The sequence below is a fragment of the Crocuta crocuta genome, unplaced genomic scaffold, assembly GCF_008692635.1.
Source record: "Crocuta crocuta isolate KB4526 unplaced genomic scaffold, BGI_CrCroc_1.0 scaffold143, whole genome shotgun sequence".
Classification (NCBI taxonomy): domain Eukaryota; kingdom Metazoa; phylum Chordata; class Mammalia; order Carnivora; family Hyaenidae; genus Crocuta; species Crocuta crocuta.
In genome coordinates this window covers 2389352-2414587 of record NW_027529175.1, presented here as the reverse complement: position 1 = coordinate 2414587, position 25236 = coordinate 2389352, and the positions used below count along the sequence as shown (strand labels likewise).

Below are 25236 nucleotides of genomic sequence, written 5' to 3'. Positions count from 1 at the left end.
CTTTGAGCTGCAGGGCTGGAGCCTGGGGGGAGGCGGCCGAGGGGGAGAAGGAAGGCAGAGGGACCTGGCTGAAGGACCGCTGCAGGGAGGGGTCTGCGGTGCCGCCCCCGCTGCCTCCACCATTGCCGCTGCTGCCACTGCTGCCGCCACCCCCGCCGCCAGGGAAGGAGCCACACAGCTGCTCGGAGAACAAGTCAGGGAACTCTCCAACTTGATTGCTGACAAACTGCAGCATCTCTGTGGATAAATAAGAAGGAGTCATTCTATTACCACCCAAAATATCTAGTAACTATCAAATTTGCTTAAGAAACGGAGGCCCACAAATCAAAAGGTTTTCCCATGACCATTGCAAAAATGGGTCGAACCTTTTTCTCCCTCTTAGGAGGCAAACCAGGAGACAACAGGGCAAGACTTCATCTCTTTGATGTTCTCTTTCCCCACCCTACCTCCAGGCCCTTTCTACCAACTTTCTTGATGGTTTCAGGCCGAACAGGAGCTGCCTCTGTGCTAAGTGAGCATTGCTTGTGCAGGTTATTGCTGGTCTCATCTTACAGTTAGGGACACTGGGGCAGGAAGTGGGTAGTGGCTGTCCTAAGGCTTTGAGGCTCAGTAGCCTCAGGTGTGAGGCCACCTCCAGTCTCTGCACTGTTCTCCGTGGCAGAGCAGAAAGGCGGGAGTCAGGCTCTCACCCCAGGCTGCCCTCGCCCCTCACCACAGGTGGGCTCTGGGCCTTCTCTCCAAGAAAGGTACATACAGACAGCCCTGGGCGCTGCTGGTACCCACAGGAACACTCAGGGATGATGGAGTTGATGGCCTCCAAGTCATGGATCGTTAGGGGTGGAGTGGATGGAAAGATCATATACAAAGTCCGTAACGGGGAAATAACTTGGCCAAGGTCCCATGGCTCATCAGGGCACAGTGAGGGTTAGGACCAGTTCTCTGCCTCCCCGCTTCATGATCTGCCACTGTACCACAGCGCACGCACTACCGGAAGGTCAGGGCAGAGCAACCTCAGCCCTGGGCTCCATGCTCTAGGGCGCCCACCCCGGCCCTCCCCTGGTTGTGTCCCTTCTCTCCGGGCAAGGAGTCTGTGAGACCAAGGGGATGTGTCCACCTGAAGGCCACGGCCCCCTTCTAGATGACGCTCTAAGTACTCGGGACCCCTACGTTCCTAGCCCAAGGGGCCTCAAGCCTGCCTCCAGGGCCTCTTCTCCTAATCCATCCTCCTCAGAATTGCCCAAAACCCAAGATAATCCACAGCTAACAAGTCATCTCTCATGACTCCTTCCTCCCTATGGGCTGGTCCCCATCAGAAGTCTGGGGCCTCGGCTTTGTCCCAGGTATTTTCAGACCTACAGTTCTTTACACTCTCCATCCCCTCCCCCTTCTAGTATGTTCCCAAGTGGCTACTGCTTGTTCCTGAACTGTACACCCTCCTCTCTAAACATTCAAGGCCACACGATGCTCCGACTTAGTCACTAAAATTCCCCAAACCAAAAAAAGGCACCACTTCTTTTCATTTTTTCCCCCCAAACTGTCCACCAGCAAGGCCCTCCCAGGCCTTTAACAGTGTGTGCGCGCGCTCGTATGTGGAGGTGGCGGGGCTGGGCTAAGAAGAATCTTATGTTAGGCAAGCAGAAAGCTATTGGGGGTTTCCAGGGTGACCAGGTAGGACTGATACTTAGCAGTTCGATGCTGCCAAAACAGCATCTCGTAAGATAAACTATGTAGCGGCATTATTTACCAACACCTCAGCACTCTGCCGTGGCCCCTCCACACTCAGCCTGCTGTATGTGGGAGGGAGAAATGGGCACATTGCCACACTGTAACTGGTACTAACCAATTCCAATTCCTCGTACATGAATCAAACTAAGAAATGTCCTTAAACTCAGCACAAGATTTAAACAAAACACGATTTAGTGCTGACACATTCCAAGTACAACACAAGATTTATAAAAGCATTTTAATAAAATGATTAAGAGAAACCTAGTAATCTGCTGAACTTCCCAGAGTTCCCATAAAATCCCAACTCTGGGAAATCAACACAGAGGCCTGCTTTGTGAGCCCAAAGAACATCACATCCACGGAAAGCTAAGGTAGCACGAGGCACGAGAGGCCAGAGGTCTGGTAGATGGGCACAAGCTTTGGTACTAGATGGGTCTCAGGAGGCCACCTACCCAGCTGTGTGAACGTGGACAAGTCACCTCTCTTAATTCCTGCTTCCCTCACCACAAGAGGCTGCCTTAAGAATACTCACCCCGGGGGCGCCTGGGTGGCTCAGTTGGTGAAGCATCCGACTTCAGCTCAGGTCATGATCTCACGGTTTGTGGGTTCGAGCCCCGCATCAGGCTCTGTGCTGACAGCTCAGAGCCTGGAGCCTGCTTTGGATTCTGTGTCTCCCTCTCTCTTTGCCCTTCCCCTGCTTGCACTCTGTCTCTTTCTCTCAAAAATAAACATTAAAAATTAAAAAACAAAACAAAACAAAACCTTATTCAGCTTCTTTTTTGTGAGGACTAACAAAGCTAATTTGTGCAAAGTGCTTGGCAAAGGGCACACCCTTACAAAGGTCCCTATTAGTGGTCATTCCAGAGCCCCTCCTGCCTGGGCACCTGGCTCCACCGATCCCATCGGGATGAGTGCTCTCCAAAGCCTTTCGTGGAGAAAGGCAGGGGCTGGCACAGTGAAGTAACCTGCAAAGGTCACAAAGCTTGTTCACAAACAGGTTAAGAGTGTGTAGGCAGATGGGACGCAACTGCTTAAATTTAAAAAAATAAATTCTTTTCAACCCACACACGACAAGCTCCAGTGGTGTTACCCGCAGCCAGGCAGATAGGCGCAGGGTTGAGTGGTGCAGAGGGGCCCGTTAAGACCAAGCGTTTGAAGGAAGGAGTAATGGGAAGAGGCTCTTTGAGCCCCCGCTCCAGCAGGGCACACCAGGCCTCCCCGAGACCCCATCTGGTCTGCAGTGACAGAGACGGGGAGGCCCTGCCAGCTGGAACGAGGCCTGGAGAACCACGGCACAGGAGGCCCACTCCGGGTGCAGTTTTGCACTGAAGCTCCAAGCCATACCCCGTGGGAGCGTCCTAATGTGTCATGTTCCCTGCTCCAATCGCTGGAGCGCTGCAATCACACAGGCTCTCATTTCCGCCGAGAGCCATGAAACCCAGAAAATGGAGGCCTGGAGAAGGCACAGGTTTTATGGGGCTTTGAAAAATGAAGTTCCAGAACATGTACGATGAGTGGAGGGCCAGCCAACTGGGGCCTCTTCGGAGCCGCCAGCTCTGCAAACCGTAGCTTACCTGGTAGGGATGCTCCTGGCGGTTACCCTCTCCGACTAAGCCACAGTCCAATTGTTTTAGTTTAGTTTTTTAAAGTTTTATTTATTTTTTGAGAGAGAGAGCAGGGAAGGGGCGAGGTGGGGGGACAGAGGATCTGAAGAAGGCTCTGCACTGACAGCAGAGACCCTACGTGGGGCTCAAACTCATGAACCATGAGATCATGACCTGAGCCGAAGTCAGACACTTAACCGACTGAGCCATCCAGATAAACCCCCATTTTTTTTAAGTTTATTTATTTATTTTTAAGAGAGAGAGAAAGAGAGAGAGCGAGCGTACGAGCAGGGGAGGGGCAGAAAGACCGAGGGAAAGAGAGAATCCCATGCAAGCCCTGCGCTACCAGCACAGAGCCTAACACGGGGCTTAGATTCACAAACTGTGAGGTCTGGACCTGAGCCTAAGTCAAGAGTCGGACACTTAACTGAATGATCCACCCAGGAGCCCCCATATTTGTTTTTTAGGTGCTTCTTAAAGGGATAAGTTTGCTTAATTAAAGTAACCTGGGCCCCAAGAAACTACACCTGGGCTTTGGTCCCTTTAAAAGCAAANCCTCCCCTGCTCACGCTGTGTCTCTCTCTCTCTCCTAGAAATAAATAAAATATTAAAAAAATAAATAAATAAATAAAAGCAAATAACCGGGGTGCCGGGGTGGCTCCGTCAGTTGAGCATCCGCAATAGTTGCCCTTCCCCTGTTTCAGTTTAGGTCATGGTCTCTCCACTCGTGGGTTCAAGCCCTGCATCGAGCTCTATGCTGACAGCTCAGAGCCTGGAACCTGCTTCGGATTCTGTGTCTCCCCCTCTCTCTGCCCCTCCCGTGCTCAAGCTCTGTCTCTGTTTCTCAATAATAAATAAATGTTAAAAAAAAAAAAAATTTAAAGCAGGTGACCAAAATCAGAGGCTGTGGCTGTCACCTGTGCATTGCAACTACTCTGGAGCCTCATCCAAAGACGCCCCAAGTTCACATGCACTTTATGGAGCTTGCAACCTGAAGGTAACATAAATCACTCTGTCCAGCAGCCAGCAGCATCTACCTGAGAGTGAGGTGACCCGAAATCTGGGCAGATTAACTCTGGTCAGGAATAAAGAACCTAAAACCCCAATGAGGTAACGTGGCCTCCAAAATGCAGTCAGTCAACAATTCTTCAGTGGCCATTTGCTACTTAGCCCAGTTAGGTGCTGAGAGCACAATTTTACAAAGTAGGTCATTTATTCTTATATTTTGTATTTATTATCCACCTGTGTTAGATAATGTTTTAAAGTAACTTTCTTTTTTTTTGAAATTGTAAAAGTGGGACGCCTGGGTGGCACAGTCGGTTAAGTGTAGAACCCTTGATCTCATCTCACGTTATGATTTCAGGCTTGTGAGTTTGAGCCCCACATTGGGCTTTGTGCTGATGATGTGGAGCCTGCTTGGGATTCTTTCTCTCCTTCTCTCTGCCCTTCTTGTTTGTGCGTGTGCTTTCTCTCTCTCTCTCTCAATATAAATAAACTTTAAAAATTAAAAATAGAATAAAATTGTAAAAGTAACATTTACTATAGAAAAATTCAGAAAAAAATTAAATGAAGAAAAAAATCACCCAGCAATGCCACCTCCCTGAGACATCCACTGTCAATGTTCTCATATGTCCTTTCTGTACATGCATGCATGTGTGTGTGAACAGTTTTACAAAAATGGGATCACACTGAAGATGCTATTTTGTACCCTGATCTTTTCACTTAATAAAATATTAAAAGTATTGTGTCAACCATGATGGATAGAACATGAGGGTTTGTGAGAGTCCCATAGCATTGTACCGTGTCATATATTGTATCAATGCATTAGAATTTAACCACCTATGGGGCGCCTGGGTGGCTTAGTCAGTTAAGCGTCCAACTTCGGCTCAGGTCATGATCTCATGGTTTGTGGGTTCGAGCCCCACATCGGGCTCTGTGCTGACAGCTAGCTCAGAGCCTGGAGCCTGCTTCAGATTCTGCATCTGTCTCTCTAACTCTCCCCTGCTCATGCTGTCTCACTCTCTCTCAAAAATAAATAAAATATTAAAAATTTTTTTAAATTAAAATAAAAAAGAATTTAACCACTTAGGGATGACAAATGGTTATTTTCAATTCTTTGGCATTAACTCTTGTAAAAACTCTTGTCCCACTTATCTGACGGGGCAGGGGGATAAAGTTCTAGAAATTGGGATCAGAGGAAAGGTATGTGTGTTTTCGAAAAGTTGTAATAATCTATGCTTCTGTCAGCATTTCCCCACCACTGTTTCTGCCATTCAGACAGCAGGGAAAAGAACTACAGCAGTCAGGGTGCACGAATGAAGTACTACACGAGGCTGAACTTCTCCCTGCCAATTTTATTGGCCATTTGTATTTCTTTCTTCGTAAATTGCCTGCTCTTGACCTTTGCCCACTTTTCCACTGGGCGATTTGTCTTTTTGTACTGATTTGAAAAAAATTCATAGATGATGGATATTTGTTCCTTCTTATACATTTGCAACTGTTTGCACACTGCTAGTTTTTCTTTTATTGAAGTTGAGTTGACATTAACTTTTTAAAAATTTCTTGAGGAAAAATAATGGCATAATGAGTAAGGTATCATGCCCTAGTGCTATAACTTGGGCTAAGTTTTACTTCTCTGAGCCACAGTTTTCTCATCTATAATATTGGGGCTGAAATCATACCCACCTCATGCGGATGCTGAGAGAATCTGCACAAAATCTAAAGCAGGCATAGAGCCTGATGCTTGGTATTAATTAGTGCATATTATTTGTGGCCTTTTTTTTTTTTTTGACAGTTTTGCTTGGACTTTTGTTTTGAAGATTTGAATGTGTCCCAATGCATTTGGGTATATTAGGGAACAGTTTGGTCACATCATGAATTTTGTGTTTCCTTATGCATGACAGAAACAGTAGGTAATGGAAAAACATACCCAGCTGAAACACGCCACATGGGAGTACACAAAATGAGCACAGGCACACACCTCAGACATCCACCAGCTTCATCAGGTCTCTGCATGTACCATGAACCATAACCATTAAACACCTGGATGAGAACTTCCCATCAGATGGCACACAGCCCTCTGTCCATCACTTCGTAGTAACTCAGGGACTGTAACTTCCAACGCCCACTTCCACAAGCAAACCTTTAATAAGGGGCCCTATTTATTATGGTATTTATGTACTTCTTAGCCACTTAGTATCGGTAAAACAGAGCTGTTTTTTTAGAATCCTTCCTTGCTTTTAGTCTTTTTATTTTTCTCTTTTTTTTGGTCACTTCTGAAGATTTTGAGTGTTGTGACCCGAATCTCATTTTCCCCACAAGCCCTATGGTTTACATTACACGGTTTTGGTTAGTGCAGTGATTTTAAAGGAAGGGCTATGTTGCATTATGGCAGAACTGACTGTATACAAATGCTACTTTTTTTTTTAAATTTTTAAAAATGTTTTATTATTTGTTTTTGAGAGAAAGAAGGCAGAGCATGAGTGGGGGAGGGACAGAGAGAGAGGGAGACACAGAATCTGAAGCAGCTCCAGGCTCTGAGCTGTAGCTCAGAGCCTGACGCGGGGCTCGAACTCACAAACTGCAAGATCATGACCTGAGCCAAAGTTGGACGCTTAGCCGACTGAGCCACCCAGGCGGCCCACAAATGCTACTACTGTGTAATGAAATGACATGGTTTTTGTGTTACACTTAAAAAGTCCCTCATCCCAAAGATTGTAAGGATATTCACCTAAATTTTCTTCATGTAGTGTTGTTCATTAATCTTTCACATTAGATCTGGCCAACAAGCATAAGGACACAGAAGTAAGTATAGTGTGTGATGTTGGTAGGCTGCTGGGAATCAGATGGACCACAACCAGTGAGCGGGAGGGAGGGTATCATGAAAGTTAATCCACAACTGTGAGCTTTTTTTTTTTTTTTTTAATTTTTTTTAAGGTTTTTTTATTTATTTCTAGGAGAGAGAGAGACAGCGTGAGCAGGGGAGGGTCAGAGAGAGAGGGAGTCACAGACTGAAACAGGCTCCAGGCTCTGAGCTGGCAGTCAGCACAGAGCCCGACGCGGGGCCCGAACCCACGAACCGCGAGATCATGACCTAAGCGAAAGTCGGACGCCCAACCGACTAAGCCACCCAGGCGCCCCCACAACTGTGAGCTTCTTAAGAAACAAGTATCCTGCTTTCAAGCTGATGACCCTACTGCCCCTCCTAGGATGGTTTTGTTTTGTTTTTTTCTGATAATAAGAAAACAAAACAAAATAACATCAAATGTAGACCAGTATCACACCTGAGGGTCAACAGATCACTTTCCCTGCCTCCACCATTTTGCTATCTGTGATCACCACTGCGTTCTCGGGACATGAAACATTAGTTACCTCCATTCAGGTCACCCAGAAGAGCACTTAAGGAACTGGGCTGTCGACTAAACCCATCAACACAGAAACCCTGAAATGCAAGAATATAAGGAACATAGGGACACATCACAGGTAACTGGTGCCTAAAATCACTTCAAACACCAGGGGGCACATTTGCTAAGCCACTCAGAGCACAGGGGCAGCATCATGCACTTCAAGGCAATTCTGGGTCACCTTCCTGGGGGACACGGAGTCTGGAGGAGGGCTGAATGACACAGGATGGCAAACTAGTGACTCAGGCATCTTATATTTTAAGCGAGGGATGAGTAAACCCTTTTTACTGGCAAAGAAGCCACAAAAGAAAATTGGGCAGGGAGGTGGGGGTTCTTAAATGCCTGTGTTTCATAACACACAGAAATGTGTCACTGCATGTATTAAATATTACATAATAAAATAAAACATTTGAAAACTAAGAGAAAAAGAAAACACAAAGGGAAGCCAATGCCATTCTCACATGGTCTTCTGGACTCCTCTCCTACCTCTCTCTCCCTATCTGCCCAGCTGGATGTTAAGGGCAGCCTCTGAGAGTCCCAGCTGGTGAGCCCTGAACTCTCTGGTCCAACCCAGCAGGGGACCTGAGCCAGCTCCCAGTTTCAACCAGGACAGTGATCTTCAGCACCACCTTCAACTCAACTGCTCTTTCTTCTTCTTCCCGCTACCCTAAGTTTACTATGAGCTCCTGGCAAGCCTCTTTTCGTGGTGTCACAGTTCTCTCCTCGCTTCACTTCCATACTCAACTGCAGCCTCCTACCCAGTGACAATTGTCTTCTGTGAGTACCTTGTTGGTCCAACAGTCTTTCAAATCAAATCAAATCTCTTATTAAACACAAGCTTCAAAACTTCCTGCCAAACTGCTCCCTCCCACTCCTAGGAATTTCCCTTCCCACTCACCTTTGCTCATCATCCACCTGGGGGGAAATACCCACTCCTTTTATCTGTACATGCCTTTGTGGGGGAGGGGGAAGATCATTCCGGAATGTGACTGCCACAGCGCACCTTTTATGTTCCTCACCACCCTCTTCCTTTCTGAATTCCACAATTCCATTTTAAAAGCACTTAAATGTCTTTCAACAAGGACTCTTCTCTACCTCAGATCCAGCCATCTTTGAGCTCTTGAACCCAATTATGATTTATGTGTTAAGAAAAATGATCTGAAACTTGGAAAACAAGGCAATATATGTACATATAGTGTCCCTTTAAAGTCATGCTAAAGGAGTAGTATGTGCTGTGCCTACTGAAGGTCATCCAATGCTCTGTGGAAACAAACTCGTTTCACTTCTATTTACCACGGGTTAGGTAAAGTTAGATGTTCATTTGTAGAAAATTGTTAAGTGGTAAATGATTTCTCTCTGATAAAAAAGATAAACTTGAAGGCTTTGTTTGTATTTCCCTGTAGGACATTAACCAGTTCTGCACCTAAACTTGCAATCTTATTCCTGCATCCTTTTTTTCTTTCTAAACTATGTTAAGTATCAGTTTCTTACATTTTCTTTTTGATCCAGCTTTGTAGTCCTGATGGTATTCTCATTAACAATGTTAACAAATCTCTGATATGTGCTGATGATATGTTAGCTCACAGTAGGTTTTGAATATTCAAAACATTTTATTTTGCCACATTACATAAAGTTATATTTTTTAATGCTTTTCTCATAGATTACGCTTCACAAGCACATGGACAAAATCTTCCACTCTCCTAAACTTCTCCAAGTACTAACCATTCTGGCAGTTAAAAAAAAAAAAAAACTGGCATCAATTCACTGAAATGCTCCCCAAAGCAACTTTCATGGAATCGTAAAAATGGCAGTTACGCTTTCTGAACCAAAACTGGAAGGGACATGTCACCTCACAATGGGACAAGATATTTCTGAAATTCAAGTTATCCTGGGAAATCTGGACAAATCTGTTATTTCTGCAAAGCTTCTACTTTTGGTGAAGTGGGTATGTAAATGTAAAGTAGGATTTAAACGTGCTGAGCACCCACTGTGCGCTGGCCTAGAGAGATGGTAAAAAAAAAAATAAAACTTCACAATCGCAGCAGCAAGGAGGACACGGGGAAGGTGCTGGTGGAACGGCCTCTTGCGGGAGCTGGACTAAGGCTGATGGGCACACAAAGGGGATTCGAGGCCCAGGGAATCTCAGAAGCCAAGGGCTGGTTTCTCAGAACCCACAGTGCTAGCACAGTGGGCTGAAGAGAACAGGCAACTGCCAGGGCCATGGGCTGGGCAGGAGTCAGGGTCAAATCACGACAGGTTATTCTGTAGCTCATGGTGATGAACTTGGTCCTTCTCTTTATTAAGGAAGGAACAGTGAGTTATCCAACAGCGCTCTCGGAAACCCCTCTGGGTCAGCGGCTGCTCGTACTGGCTTGTACAAGGAGGCTTGGGCCCCCCAGAACCCCCCAACATCCTGAACGCTTTAAGTTCATTCTGAGCACGAACTCGGGGCTGAATTCTGACTTGAGAGGATAATAGCAGAATAGCTGAAACAAAATCTTGGATAACTTCATCAACTGATGAGGACAATCTTCTGAAAACTGATTAAAGACAAGGTCTGGTTATATGTGAGGTTCTAAAAAATGGTCCACACTGGGAAACAGGCCACCTCCTAGAGACTGTGTGAAGGAAGTGTGGCAAGGAGTCATATTAAGGGAAAAAAGCAGGATGTCAAAAAGCTAAACCAAGAACTAACTAGAAGGCCGAAGAGAAAAGGGATTCCCAAGCGTAAGTTCAAAGAGTACTGAATGAAGAAGATCTGGCTATCGAATAGCAAAACCAGACCATGAATCTGTCAATGTAACTGCTGTGCTGACTTTGGGGGGAAAAAAATCTCTCTGAGGCTCATTTTCTTGTAGATATGGGAATAATCCAAACTCTTACACATACACATTATATATATATATCCTATCCATATATCCAGAACATAAAGAGTATTTGATTCTCTGAGTATTGATTTTTTAATTTTTATTCTTCTTATTTTTTTTGAGAGTGAGTGAGCAAGGGGTAGAGGGAGGGGGGTGGGGAGAGAGAAAGCACCCAGATGCCCCAGGAGGCACATGTTCTGACAGCGGAAACCCTGTGCAAACATCTGTCAGGGTCAGGCACCAAGTGTTAAGATAAAGAAGCTGTAGAGCATGTTGTTTAAAAAGGCTTTGTTGTTGACTTTTACTGCTATTTATCTGTTTGTGTGTGAGTATATATTTATATGCAAAGTTTAAACATTTTTTTTTTCTTAACTGCAAAAGCACCTCATTAGCACTGTCTCCTAGTTGTTTTTGCCTTTAACACCTTGCTGGCACTTTCACATGTACTGTGGTATATAATCTTCAAATCACCCTGTGAAGTGGTAGTTTCAAGTACTCTTTTAAAAACTCTTTTAAAAAAGAGTCAGTGCATGTAAAGTACTTTAGAACAGTGCCCAGCACACAAGTTCTTGAAAAGTGACGGTGGTGGTTACACAGGAAGAAACAAGCCCAAGTCCAAAGAGGGGGTGATGTGCACACAGCCTTAGGCAGGTGGGCAAGTGCGCGGCAGTGACCTCTTCCCGAGCCTGTGCTCTTTTCGCAAGTACCCCGCACCAGCAGCCGCCCCAACAACCACACCGTGGGGCTCCCTCCCTGGATGTCCTTCCTCGCGGACACCCCGCGAGGTGGCCCAGGGCTCACAACACCGCCGCACTCAACAGGCCAGGCACACCACCCATGTAAAAGCCCCACCCTGGGTCCCAGCCGGTGAAACCAGGCCTCCCAGTCCTCAGAGAATCCAACTGGAGGCAAGTTAGAGGCATCAGATTGTTGGCACCCCACATTTGAAAGGCTGTCCCTCTTTTTCCATTTAGGACTTTGCAATGTCTGCTCTTAGAAACAGGTCAGGAGTAGACTCTGAGAACTAAGAAGAAAGAACTTGAGGCAATCAGTAGTAGCCATAACACAACCAGTACACTAATTGTTAACACCTACTAAGCTCTTAGTGTGCGTCAGCGATGGCGTTCAGCACTTTGCATAGTTTCCTCATTTAATCTCACAACACTCTGAGGCAGATACCATTATCACCTCCACTGCACAGACGAGGAAAATGAGGTACAGTGAGGTTAAGGAACTTGTCCTATGTCACCCCGTCAGCAGGTAGTGGAGCTGGATTTTGCGGTCAAGTCTTAGCCACCACACAGTACACTTGCTTTGGCTCCATTATTGGTTGAATGGATGTTACCAAACAGACCCTGGCATCGGGCAGATGCTCATTAAGTGCCTCGCTCACGAATGAGAGCCCATACTCCCCACTCGGGAAGGGCAGGAGTGTCATCTCAGGTCTTTCTGTATTTCCCGTCTTCACCTGCTCCCGCCCTGCACCACGCTGCTCTTTCACTCTCCTGGAACAAGACTGAAAGGTGAGCAAGACGTGGAGAGCGAGACTGCAGAACCAATCCTGCACTGTCCTGTTCTAGAAGACAAGGGCATCGCATGTACGGTGCCAGGTAACCAACCGAGTGTCAACAAAGGCAGGTGCAAGCTGAACCACTCTCCTGACCCTCCTGGGGACAGAGCCTCCACACCAGGGGATCTCAACCTTGTTCAGTCCTAAAACCAGTCAGGCAAAGGTGAAAGACCCCAACGGCCCACCATCCCACCCTTCCACTCACTCCCCTCTCTAAGACTAGGGACAAAACAAAAATTGCAAAGCAGATTAGTAAGTCGTGCTATAAGCACCCACCCAGCACCCACAGATACTGGGTACTATGTTGCTGGGAGGTGGAGGAAGCCCAGGGCAAGGATTCCCAAGGGGCGTGGCTCCCTTCCCACCTTCTCATCTCTCTCTTTTTTTTAAAATTTTTTAAAAATGTTTTATTTATTTCTGAGAGAGAGAGAGAACGAGCGTGAGCAGGGGAGGGTCAGAGAGAGAGGGAAATACAGAATCTGAAACAGGCTCCAGGCTCTGAGCTGTCAGCACACAGCCCCAACACGGGGCTCGGACCCGTGAATGTGAGATCATGACCTGAGCCGAAGTCGGATGCTTAACCGACTGAGCCACCCAGGCGCATCCCCCTCCAACCTTCCTATCTCAAAGGGAAAAGATAGGGAAACCCCACCAACCCCCACCCACTGTGACACGGGCGAGAACAGAGTGCTTCACAAAGAAAGGGCTGTTGGAGGGGGCGCCTGGCTGGCTCAGTTGGTGGAGCATCTGACTCTTTTTCTCAGGGTCGTGAGTTCAGACCCCAACGTTGGGTGTGGAGCTTACTTTAAAAAAAATAAAAAAGACGTTAAAAAGAAAAAGGAAAGAAAAGGCTGTCGGAGAGCAGAGGAAGGAGTGATAAGAGTAGAGGAAATACTGAGCCTCTGGCAGGCAGTGGAAGAAGAGTTTTTGGAGTTAAGAGAGAAGGAAGGTCACAGCAGACAAAGGAAACAGGCTGAGCAACCTCCCCACCCCCCCCAAGGAGATGCCCTGCGAGCTGCTGAAGGGGAGCAGGCATGGAACAGAGTGGAGCGGCTCCCAGTCATGCTGTAAAAGGCCGGGGTGGTGCCACAAGGCGTTGGCTCTTACTTTGGAGGCAAGGAGAGGCACAGAAAACGTAGTGGACGCTTGCGCCTTTCGTAGTTTTTCCATCATTCGACCCGACGCTCCCATCGGCACCCTGCTCTTCCTTTCAGAGAACCCCCATGAGCGGTGCTGGTGGGCGGTGAGGCTTCCCTCCAGTCAGCCCTGATTCATGCACACCCCCACCGGGAGCGTGACTCTTGTGGGGGTGACCCACGAGAGCGACAACCTGTCGGGCCTCACTGCGGTGAGGGGAGGATCTGACCCAGGTGCCCTGGACCATCCTTAGCTGAGCTCTGCTCCGGAGCCTCCCTTGGTTCGGGCCCCTTCTCCAAGTCAGGCGCTGCAGCTTTGCTGGTCAGTCGGTCACCACTGTCCTTCCAACAAACTCCTTTTCTGTTCAGGCCAGAGGCAGTGTCTGCTGCTCCCCACCCAGCCTCCTGACCGACACACTGAAGCCCAGGAGGGAGGGACCTGAGCAAAACTGTGTTTGAGAAAGATAACAAACTGATAGTTATCAAGATTATAGTCTGTAAATGGCCCACACACTCAACTGCCTTTCCAAAGGGCTGTTCCCTCAGCCTAGAATATGACTCCTCTCTCCTGCCCCTTTATTCAGCCGTTAAGACCTCCGCTTACAAGGTGCTCCACAGAGAATTCCTCGGATCCACCCTTCCACTAGTTAGGTGTCCCCCTCCCCCAGACGCCATCCCAGACTTCCCACACTCAAGATCTTAGGGGGTGCACCCTGGTGGGCTCTTAGACACATTACAGGTTGAGAACCTTGATCCCACAATAAATCACGTGTTCCCAGAACAGGCCAAATGATTCCCAAGTTTGGTCCAGCTCTACCAAAAAGAACATCCTGATACTTTTCCCTTCTTATAAAGTTCTGTTCTTTCTTCCCTCACATCTCAGCTCAAATGCCAAAGTCCCTGTTGAAGACACTGCTGATTCCCTTCCTTAGTGCTCACTGAACTACGTGGAGTTGGAGTCTCTGTCATGGCCTCTGTCGCATTTCACTTCGTATAATGTCTCGTTATTTAGATGTCAGCTCCCTGAAGGTGGGGACTGTTCCACTCACCTCCAACACCCTAAAGAGCTCTAACACTGTGCTGGGAATATAATAGATACTCACCCATGCTGAATTGGTTCAAACACATTTTTAAAATTATATTAAACATTTTTAAAATAACTTCTGCCCAGAAGGGTCACCACTTATAGTGACAGGTTTCCGGAGTCAGGACACATCCCACCGCATTCCCACAGGGCAGAAAAGTATATGGGATCCCATGTTAGGAGGCCCAAATTCAACTCCCGACTCCATCAGCATGGGAAATCTTGGGCAAATTGTTTTATGTCTCAATGTCTCATCTGCAAAATGGGAAGAAAAACGAAGCATTGACCTCACAGCACTGTTAGACAAATGTATCAGAAGGACTTTAGTAAAAGTGTAAGGCTTCACCATCAATTTCACACTTAGCAAGAAGCAGGACTTCCCTGTTGCTGTGGAACAGTGAGGGCCAGTTTCACAAGGTGGCTCCGCATCTGGCTCAGCCGTCGGAATTTCATCACTGGTCCAAACCAGACTCTGAACCCAACAGACCAGTTTCACAGGCCAGATCCAGAGGCCAGATTATAAGACATTTATTAGACACATATTCATTAGCAATTCCAGAGGCCTAAGTAATTCAGAAAGAGTTCTGCTTTTCCAGTTTCCAAACGGTTCAATGGTTTAGGATTAGTTTCTAAACAGAGGTTCCCAAGGGAGCCTTACCTGGAGGCCCAGGCTCTGGGAGCCGGCTACTCTTAAAAAAAAATTCCATCAAGTCAACCAAGTTTAACCCTTGAGTCCTGTGCTTCAGAAATGGAACACTTTACTCTGTACTCTGTGACTAGTCCTTTGTGTCCCACCCACCCCACCTACAAAAGCCCTTACGAAAGAAAAAAACACTGTATTCTATAAAAAGACCCTTTGGTCCTAAGAGTCAACTTGCAAAGTGAACTTCCTTATTCATTCTCAGATAGAATCAAAACAGCTTGTCAGTTCCTGCCTTCTTCCCTTTATGTGCTTTGGCTCACTTGATTCTTGTAGTACCTGTGATATAGATGTCCCCGGTCCTCACCACACAGCAGGGACAAGGCTCAGAGAACTGTCGCAGGACGCGGGGGAGGTCACTTGAAGCGCCAGCACAGAGCAGACCCCTCTTGGTAAATACGGGTCACTAAGTGTGCTTCTGAGCAGAGGCTCCCGGGTCTCTCCGGCGCTAGCCCACCATACCATCTCATGTTTGCAGCTTGGAAGCCCATTTACATCAGACAGAGATGGGGCTGGCGAAAGATACACGGGTTTTGGGAGTTAGGCCTGTCTGGACTGAGGTCACCTTTCTACCCCTTACCAGTTGTGTGATCTGGGCCCCGGTTTCTCAACTGTACAGGCCACAGAATCAGGAGACAGGATTAAAAGCAACGTTTTAGGAGACAACATGGGTAAAGGGCCATACACACTGTGTGAGGGCAGGGTCCTCGCTTACCCTGCCAGCGTGGCATCCAAAGCCCAGTTCCACACAGGCCCTAAGTAAAGGTCGGAACTGCAGGCCTGACGCTGCTGGGCCCACAGCTGGTGCTGCAGACACAGTGATTTCAAAACCTGGTGACGGATGGAAACGTAGAGGTAACTGCAGGCACAGTCAATAACTAATAAAGCAAAAGATGAATCATATTCTCCTAGGGAACACCAATAACCTAAAGTTCAAATGAAGGTATTTGAAGTATCATGAGGACTGAACTATTCTTAACAAAGGGCACTTCCTAAAATGCCTGTCGATTTGGGTGAAAAGTAGTCCTAAGAGAATTATGGTGAAAGGAAGCAACTTCCAGAATACCACTTACAGTGACGGAAAGCCCCCAAAAGTTTTTCAGAGAGGACGCACTGAAATTTTGGGGCAGCAAGGGCTGCTGCCAAGAAACTACATGAAAGACAGCACAGGCAGAGAAGAAAGTCCCAACAGAACCATGTAAAACAAGAAACTAGTTTTCAAGTCCCCCAAAGCAGAGAGCTGAAAGTAGGAACTGCTCTATGTTAAGGAGAAATTTTAGGGACGCTTGGGTGGCTCAGTCGATTAAGCGTCCAACTTCAGCTCAGGTCATGATCTCACGGTTGGTGGGTTCGAGCCCTGCATTGGGCTCTGTGCTGACAGCTCAGCGCCTGTTTCAGATTCTGTGTCTTCCTTTCTCTCTGCCCCTCCCCTGCTCGTGCTCTGTCTCAAAAATAAACAAACATTAAAAAGAATTTTTTTTTTAAAAAGGAGCAATTTTAAGTAAAGAGAGCAAGCAAACCAAACTGAAGTGGCAGAGGTGATGGCCAGTCCCAACCACGGGGGTCCCGGGCAAGCGAAGGGACCATCTGAGGCATAGGAAGGGATCGTTCAGAATGCTGGCCACTACTCACTGTCCAGTGGTTCTAAATATAGGAAAGCGAGGCACCGGGAGGCCAGGCCAGAGGGGTCTGTGTATTGGGGGCTCGGGGTGGGGCTGGGGTGGCATGAGCTCTAAACAGCACGCATGTACAAAGACAGTCAGAATAAAGGGACCAGAGTCCTAGACTCTGCCGGGAAGCTGACCGGCAAAAGGCTCTCTCCTACACACGGATGGTGGCGTAAATTGGCACATCCTCTGTGCATGGTGGTTTCACAGGATCTCTCAAAACCACAAACGCGTGGAGCCAGAACAGAATGTTAGTTCCTGCCCCTTCCATTTATAGGTTTTCTATCATTTGATTCTTGTGGCATCTGTGATGTAGATCATCACCAGCCCCACTCTGACCCAGCAATCCCACTTCTGGTCCTTTACCCCGCACGTACACCTGCACGTGTGTGCAATGATGAATTTACAAGCTAGTCACCACAGCGGTGTCTTTAATAGTAGGACCGGAAGCACCCTCAAATCAGAAAAGGGCTGGATGAATGAAGGCACAGCAGTACATGTATGCAATGGAAAACCATGCAGCAGTGAAGACAGGAAAGATCTCTGATATACATAGTTAAGTAAAACAAACAAAAACAAAGGCAAGGTGCAGAAGAACAAAGCTTGTAGCATGCTCCCTATCTGTGTAGAGATAAAAAGGGGAGCAAATATTAAAAGCCATGCTGGGGCACCTGGGTGGCTCAGTTGGTTGAGCATCTGACTTTGGCTCAGGTCATGATCTCTATGGTTCGTGGGTTCGAGCCCCGCGTCGGGCTCTGTGCTGACAGCCAGCTCAGAGCCTGGAGCCTGTTTTGGATTCTGTGTGTCCCTCTCTCTCTGACCCTCCCCTGTTCACGCTGTCTCTCTCTCAGAAATAAATAAAACATTTAAAAAAAGTTAAAAAAAAAAGCCATGCTTATCTGCTTATATTTGCACATAAGGAAGTTTTGAAGAAGGTAAAGAAACTACAGAATGAATTACTTGAGAGGCGGCGGGGCTGGTGGGCGCTAAGCAAATGCCGGCAGGGCTGGGACATGACTTCACAGTCCTCTCTCACATTTTTAAATTTCGCCATAGGAATGTACTGCCCTTTTCGAAAAACTAAAAATATTTTCCAAGTGGTTAAGCCCCAATCACCACAGTAATCACAGTAATGGACAGTGAACGGAGAGTTTAAAACCTGGAAGGGCTACGGCTGCCAGGGTGAAGGGGCCGCCACCCTCCCTGCGCAGAGTGCTCTCTGGGAAATACACACCAGGGAACTGACTCCAGAGTGACTTGCTCGTGTATGTTCGAGCCAAGAGTGTTTATGTTCTGCAGGGACATGGATACGCAAGGGCCTGTCTGTGCTGGGGGGGACGGGGGGGGGGGCAGGTTATGCTGCATCACCCAGCTATTAAAGCTCAACTGTTTCAACATCTAGCAACCTGTCAGTGAGGATGTTGTAACAATTCAGGCACCCATTAATCAAGCTCAGGCAGCATCCAGGGGATACAGACGATCTGATCATCAGAAAGTGCTCCTTTGAGTAAAGTGGTTTAAGAACTTTTTAAATTATGAAATGCAGGAGAGAAAAGATCCAGTGGAGACAAATACAAAAATGTATTTTTTAAAAAATACGAACACATGAGCTGAGTGGCAGAAGGACAGAATAGACTGTTCGTGAACATTAGGCCAAAGGCCTGGGTGTGAGTGCAGGGCAATGTTTGTCAAGGGCAAAGCCAAACACACTGGGGAGGGAGGAGAGACCCAAGAAGGCTGGTTCAGTGGTGCAAGCGACCCCCAAAAACTTTGTCCCAGGAAACGGAACGGGATCAGAAGCTAAAAACGGGTAAACAATAAATAAGCTGTGAGCAACAGCAGCACTTTCACCCCAGACGTGAGCCACGGCGATGTATACTCAAGTGTCAGAGCAAAGTTTCTTCTTGAAAAAGCCACACATGGGGTAGAACGTACATCTGTGCTTCGCCTCACTGAGCAGTTTTCCCCCAGAATGACTCACCGGAGAGAAACGTGCAAGGTTTCCGCAACTCGCACCTCCCAGCCCGGTGCTGGCCAGGCCCTGCCACACCCGCCCCTGGCTCACCGGCTTGGCCACTCCAAGCTCCCCACAGACGTGGGCGCCCTGGCTGGGGGCCCACACAACACCTTCGCAGGGCCGGGCGGTGTTGGGGTCTCTGCCAAGGATGGAGCTGCCTGCAGGGGGAAGACAGCGAGGACAGGCAGTGCCACCCAGAGGCTCCAGAACCGGAAGTTCCTCCGCAGGCCGGCGCGGGGTGCGCTACGGGCAGGAGGGCTGCACGGAGGCGGGTATCTGAGAGAGTGAGCTCTGCCCTGACCCTGCCAGGGCCCACTAAGTAGAGACAGTGACTGACACTTCAGTCACATCAGTGTGTGTCGCCACAGAATTCAGAACACCAAGGATAAAGACACGAGCCTCCAAGCTTCCAGGGGAGAAAACAGCTGGCTGTGAAGGACCAGTAATCACCTGGTATCAGATATCAATGACCAGAAACTAGAAGACAATTAGGTAATACCTTCAAACTTCTTTTTAATTTTTAAAAATGATTTTATTTATTTTTGAGAGAGAGAGAGAGAGAGAGAGAGAGAGAGAGAAACCAAGCGTGAGCGGGGGAGGGGCAGAGAGAAGGGGACACAGAATCCACAGCAGGTTCCAGGCTCTGAGCCGTCAGCAGAGAGCCAGATGGGAGGCTTGAACTGGTGAACCACAAGATCATGACCCAAGCCGAAGTCGGATGTCTAACCAAATGAGCCACCCAGGCGCCCCATCAAACTTCTGATATAAAATTAGATCCAACCTAAAATGCTAAGGTCACCCAAACTATCAAATTGACGTGAGGTTAGAATCAAGATATTTTAAGACAGACAAGGCCCCCCCCCCCGCCACCCTAAATGTACCTCTAATGTACTCTTTCTCAAGAAGCGGCTGGAGGATGTGCTCCAGCAAAATGAGGGAGTGAGAAAACACCACCTAGGAACAGTGGCTTCAATGATCACTCCCCAGGGAGATGGCTAAGGTAATCCCAGGATAAGTGCCCGACAGCAGAGCTAGACAGACATCAGGTGGGGCAAATAGAGGACAGGGGATAAAAGGAACTAACTTCGTACTGAGAGTTTCTGTCACAAGAACTAGGGCAGAATTCATTGCAAGAACATGGAAAGTAAGCAAGTGAATAACCAGTGCTATTACAGGGCCTAGGGAAAATACAAACAGCAACAAACAACGCAGAGGATTGGGGCACCTGAGTGGCTCAGTCGGTTAAGTGTCTGACTTTGGCTCAGGGCATGATCACAAGGTTCGTGGGTTCGAGTACCACGTCGGGCTCTGTGCTGACAGCTCAGAGCCTGGAGCCTGCTTCAGTTTCTGTGTCTCCTTCTCTCTCTCTCTCTGCCCCTCCCCCACTCATGTTCTTACTCTCACACTCTTGCTCACTGTCTCTCAAAGAATAAATGTTAAAAAAAAAAAAAGTAGAGGACCTATACAAGAGAAACGAAAGCCTATGTCCAAACAGTTGCACACAAATGTTCATAGCAGCTTCATTTATAAAAGCTGAAAAGTAGAAACACCCTAAATACCGGTCAACTGATGAATGGATAAATACAACACGATGTGTATCTCCACACAAGAGAACGCTCTGCTGCAACACAGATGAACCTCAACGTCAGGCTAAGGGAAGGAGACCACATGTTCCATTTCTGTGAAGTGTTCAGAACAGGCCAATCCTCAAGGACAGAAAGGAAATTAGCTCATTGAAAAGTTTCTTGAACCTTCTCCAAAGAAAACAGCTGCCTCTACTTGCCATCATCTACTCACTCCCGACCTCTTTCTGGCTTATCTAGACTTGGACCCCTTCATCTGACTGCTCTGTCAAAGGCCGAACTCCTAGCCGTCAAATCCCATGGCTCCTTTCATGGCCTTGTCATCCCTGCTGTCCTCTGCAGCAGGATCCCCGGCATCTACTAGCCACTCTTTGAAAAGTTCACCTTCCTTCAGTTTTCTATTACACTTTCCCCACCTGATCTGACTTCCCAGTTCTATCTTCTCTCACCTCTAGCCTCAACTCCAGTGACTACTCTTCAATCTCCATCCCCAGTTGTGACCTTTTCCTGAGTAACTGGCCTGATTTCCCAGTGGAAGACCACCCCCTCCCACCCACCAGCACCTCAACTGCTCTACACTTAAGACAAATGTTTATCATCTCCCAAAACCAGCTCTTCCCGCTTCAGAACTCTCCCAATGCCCGAGGGTCAAAGTCTTGATAGGATCACAGAATTCCACCTCTACTCTGCCTTCAGGGCAAGGTCTCCACTGAGGCCCCAGCCTGCTATGTCCACCATCTTGCATGATGGCCACTTCCTATAGAGACCCCATCACCCTCTTAGTATTATCACCTCACACCCAGATAGCTGCAGTTCCCTCCTAAACTGGGCTCCCTGACTCTAATCTTCCTTGCCCATCACCACAGTTGAAGTCTCCTGAAACCCGTGACTGATGCATCATTTCCCTAGTTAAAAATCCTGAGCAGGTCCCTCTCGACATTCCATCAAATATGCACATCAGGTATGAAGAACCCCCCCAGTTTGGCTCCAACTCACCTTTCAGATCTTATCTTCTACCGTTGCCTTACACATACCACGTGGGTCCAAGAACTCACTAGTAATCTTTGATCTCTAAAGCAGCTCGATCCTCCTTGGCCATGTGCTTGTCATGATTCTGCCACCTCCTTGGCCATGTGCTTGTCATGATTCTGCCACCCATCCTTTTGGGTCTTAGGGGAAGGACACTTCTGTCATTGCGCCCTTCCTGAACCCAGTGGAAAAATATCTCCCCTCTCTGCCTTTGCAGAAGGGCAGGTTTATCACAGGACGTGAGGCACTTCTCATAACGCAGTCACCCACCATAAAAGAAAGTGCCCTAGACTCTATCATCAGAGGACCGGAGGCCTGGGACACCAGAGCATCCTTCAGGGGAACGAGCCCCTGGAGACCAACTGACACACCATGCTTTGTTGGGCCTACACTTTGAGCCAACACTTAAAAATGTGGCTGTTTCACATAAAAATCCTGACGTGGGTACCTCTTGAAAAAGAGACGGCAGATTCCTTTTCCAAGAGGCCTCCCTCGCCTAAATTAGTCTAAATTAGTCTGCCCTAGTCATTCTATATTAACATGGGCCCGTATTATTTTCTTCATGCGTTCTGCCAGAAGTGTTCATTTTAAGTTATTTGTTCCTCTTGTGTTTCCTCCCTCCAGAATTCCTTCCCTGAGAGGGAGGAGAATGTGGATGTCTTGTTCAAAGCTATCCTCAACACCCTGTCCATCACAGGGGTACTTAGGAGCCACTCAAGACGTGTGCTGAATAAATGAATGGATGCGGCCTCCATGGACTCACATCCTTGAAGGGCACTCACAGATTATAGCACAGATGAGGTTGCCCAGGGAAGGATCTTGCCCAACTGGTCTTCCTGGGCCAGATATGAAATCCCCAGGTTGCAAGATGTGCAAACTGCACACCATCCCCCAACACACGCACAAAGTATATTTATTCATTCTCATGGTCTCTTCCTTACCTGACTGGCTCTAGAAACAACTGGGCAGGTTACCCCGATCTAACCCAACTCCAAGATTCAACAACGTAGAATTCTGCCCAGACCAAGGTCATTAGATTCATTCAGGCATTTCACAAATACTTGGTTCTAAGTGCTAGGAATACAGCATGAAGGAAACAGAAGGACCTGGCCCTCATGGACCTGACCTTCTGGAGGGGGAATGGATGCATAAGAATTCAGGAATTTTTGTAACTGCAGACCACTGGCCTTCAGCCTGCCCAAGCCTTCTTGAGCTCCAAGACCCTGGTCAAAGGCCACCTCCTTGGAGCGGTCTTCCTGGTATGCCAGCCTTGATCAAGCTTCCTCAATCAAGCTTCACTTATTACTCAGAGTAACTATAAGCTATTCTATACTTAGCATTACACTTTTATTGTTATTCATCTTGGGCTCCATGAGGCAATATAAATTCTTTCCTAACTTTCACGTTCCCTACCGCTCAGAAACCACAGCTGACACTTGAATACTTGTTGAGCAACTGGAGATAGGGAGCCACTTAGGTCCCCTAATCTGGTATGGGGACCTGTGAAGCCACTGAACCACTGCAGTAGTTTCTAGAATGTATATTTTACTCAGAAATCTAGGGGGCCAAGGTTAATACCTGACTACTAGATAATTAACACGTTACAAATTGGAGAAACAGGAACTGGTTATGGAATGAGAAGGCAAAATGCACATGAATTTCTTCATGTAAGCTTGTTGGTAGGCAGCCTTAGGCATACTTCTTACTGGGTGGGTAACCTTAGGTAAGTTAATGAACCACCTTGAGCCTGTGTTTCAGGATCTGTGAAAGGGGATGAGAGTAGTAGAACAGATGTCTCTATCTATTGAAGCTGTTGTTAAGGATTGAGAACATTAATGTGTATGAGTGCTTAACACAGTGCCTGGCACATAAATGCTCAAAGCATGTTAGCTGCCCTTCTTGAGTTCAAAAACCTCTCTCCTCCATGTGTTAACACATCTCCAGCACTTAGTGGAAAAAAATCTGTGGTAAGACTTGGGGCTTCCATTAAGGGTCTTAGCTCACTGCCAGGATGATCAATAACAGAAGGCAAGGACAAGCCAAGGAGTTAAACGTTACAGACGCAAAATGGGAAACATTCTTTTCAATGAGCCGCTGCCACTTATCTCTTCTCCTAGAAGAGAATCTTCTGCTGCCTCAGTTTCTTCATCTGTATAATAGGGATGGAGCCGCCGTTCCTGCCTGCAAGACTGTAGTGAAATCCTGGACCTGATAGCACTTTATAAACTCATGAGCACAATGCAGTTTCGTTACTGCTTAAGACCATGGGTTCTGGACAATTTAAGGTGAGTGACCTTGGACAAGTAAACATCTGACCTCAGTCTCCCATGGGATTGTAGTGGGGAATAAGTGAAACAACGTAAAGAATTTGGGGACTAACAAGAGGGCCCAAATATTGAGAGTTATTATTGCGGTCATTAACCTATTTATTGGCCTCCTCACCCCCAAGAGTCAGGTGAAAGTCTGCTATAGAGACACCGACACTTTGCCCAGGAACTGGGCTCTCTTGCTGGTTGACCTTGGGCAAGTAACGACCCTCTCCAAACTTTGGGTTTCCATGGTCACAAAATGAGAGCATTGCAAGAGAGAATCCCTGGGCTCCAACCAGCTCTTCCACTCCGCTGTTAAGGTCGCCTGAACAAAGGCTACCCTACCCGCTCCCCCGCCTGTCCCCGAAGGGCCACAACTCAAAATTCTTGCTGCCCAATTCCCTTTGCAGCGCGATAGCAGGAGCGCCCGAGTCTCCACGCCGGAGAGAAGCGTCCATACTCTGCCGCCACCGCTCGCTTCATCAGCAACTTGCTTCCGCAGGCGCTCCCTGCCCAAAGTTTCCCAGAGCACCAGGAGACCTGGCAGCGGGTCACGCCCTGGGGGGACCAGAGATGAGAGCGCGGAACCCGAGGACCCTGTTTCGGTAATCCCAAAGCCGCCCCCGCGGCCGGGCGGGGAGTGACAGGTGCGACGCCGAGCTGCGGGCGACTGGAGTGCGGGACCTCGGGCGGCGCGTGTANGCGCCCTCCCCCGGCCGCTCCCGCTGGGCGCTCGCGACGCCCCCAGCTACGCGCTCCCGGCCCCACGACCCCCGCTCCGCTTCCGGACACGCGGCACCGCAGAACCGAGGGGCCGGGTGGGGACCCAAACCCGCAGCGCTCCGAACGGTTGGGTTCCGCCGGGCAGACCGCGCGTGCCGATTCTTCCCGCGCGAGCCAGGGCTGAGGGGGGTGGGCGCAGGCGCACCCGCGCGCTGCCGTAACCCCTTCCTCCCCGCGCGCCCCCGCACTCCCACCCACCCACCTACCACTCACCGTCGATGTCCCCCAGGGTCAGCTCGTCGCCCAGCTCTGTGAGCGTCTCCATGGTCTCCAGACCTCCCAGCTCGCCGCTCTCGTCCATCGCCCAGCTCGGCGCGGAGGCCCCCCTTCCGTCCCGCTCAGGGAGACGCGGGGGGGGNGGATTCCCCCGCCCCCCCCCGCGCCCTCCGCGGCCCCGCCTCCAGGCCGCGCGCCCCCTTGTTTGTTGTCAATGGGACCAGGGTGGTCGTGGCCAATCAACGCGCGAAGCGGCGCGTGGGGTGATGGTGCGTCATCGATCAGCAGCTCAGATTTGCATAGTGAGGCCCCGCCCCGCGAGGGCTCGCAGCAAATGCGGAGAGAAGCCTCCCGGTCCTCAGCCCAACCTTCCTCCCTTTGTTTAAAGGCGCCGCTCCGTTTTCAGTTGCGTCTGCCTCTGCAAATTAGTCCATCTACCGGCTGGGGGTGGAAGGGTTAACAGCCTCCACCCCCGCTTGCGGGTCGCCCCCTGAGCGCGCTGTGAGCACATTACGTCATCTTCTCAGCCGCTTCCCCCGCCCA

At 48.4% G+C, this 25236-nt stretch overlaps 1 protein-coding gene across 1 annotated transcript in view; it reads right to left on the bottom strand.

Moving 5' to 3' along the window:
• Window positions 1-24832, bottom strand: part of SREBF2 (sterol regulatory element binding transcription factor 2) — a 56920-nt gene extending 32088 nt beyond the window's left edge. Inside the window, 2 exon segments of the mRNA XM_077757960.1 lie at window positions 2-237; window positions 24691-24832. Coding sequence (XP_077614086.1) covers window positions 2-237; window positions 24691-24778 — 324 coding nt within the window. The 5' untranslated portion in view covers window positions 24779-24832.
• Between the last annotated feature and the right edge of the window lie 404 nt (window positions 24833-25236).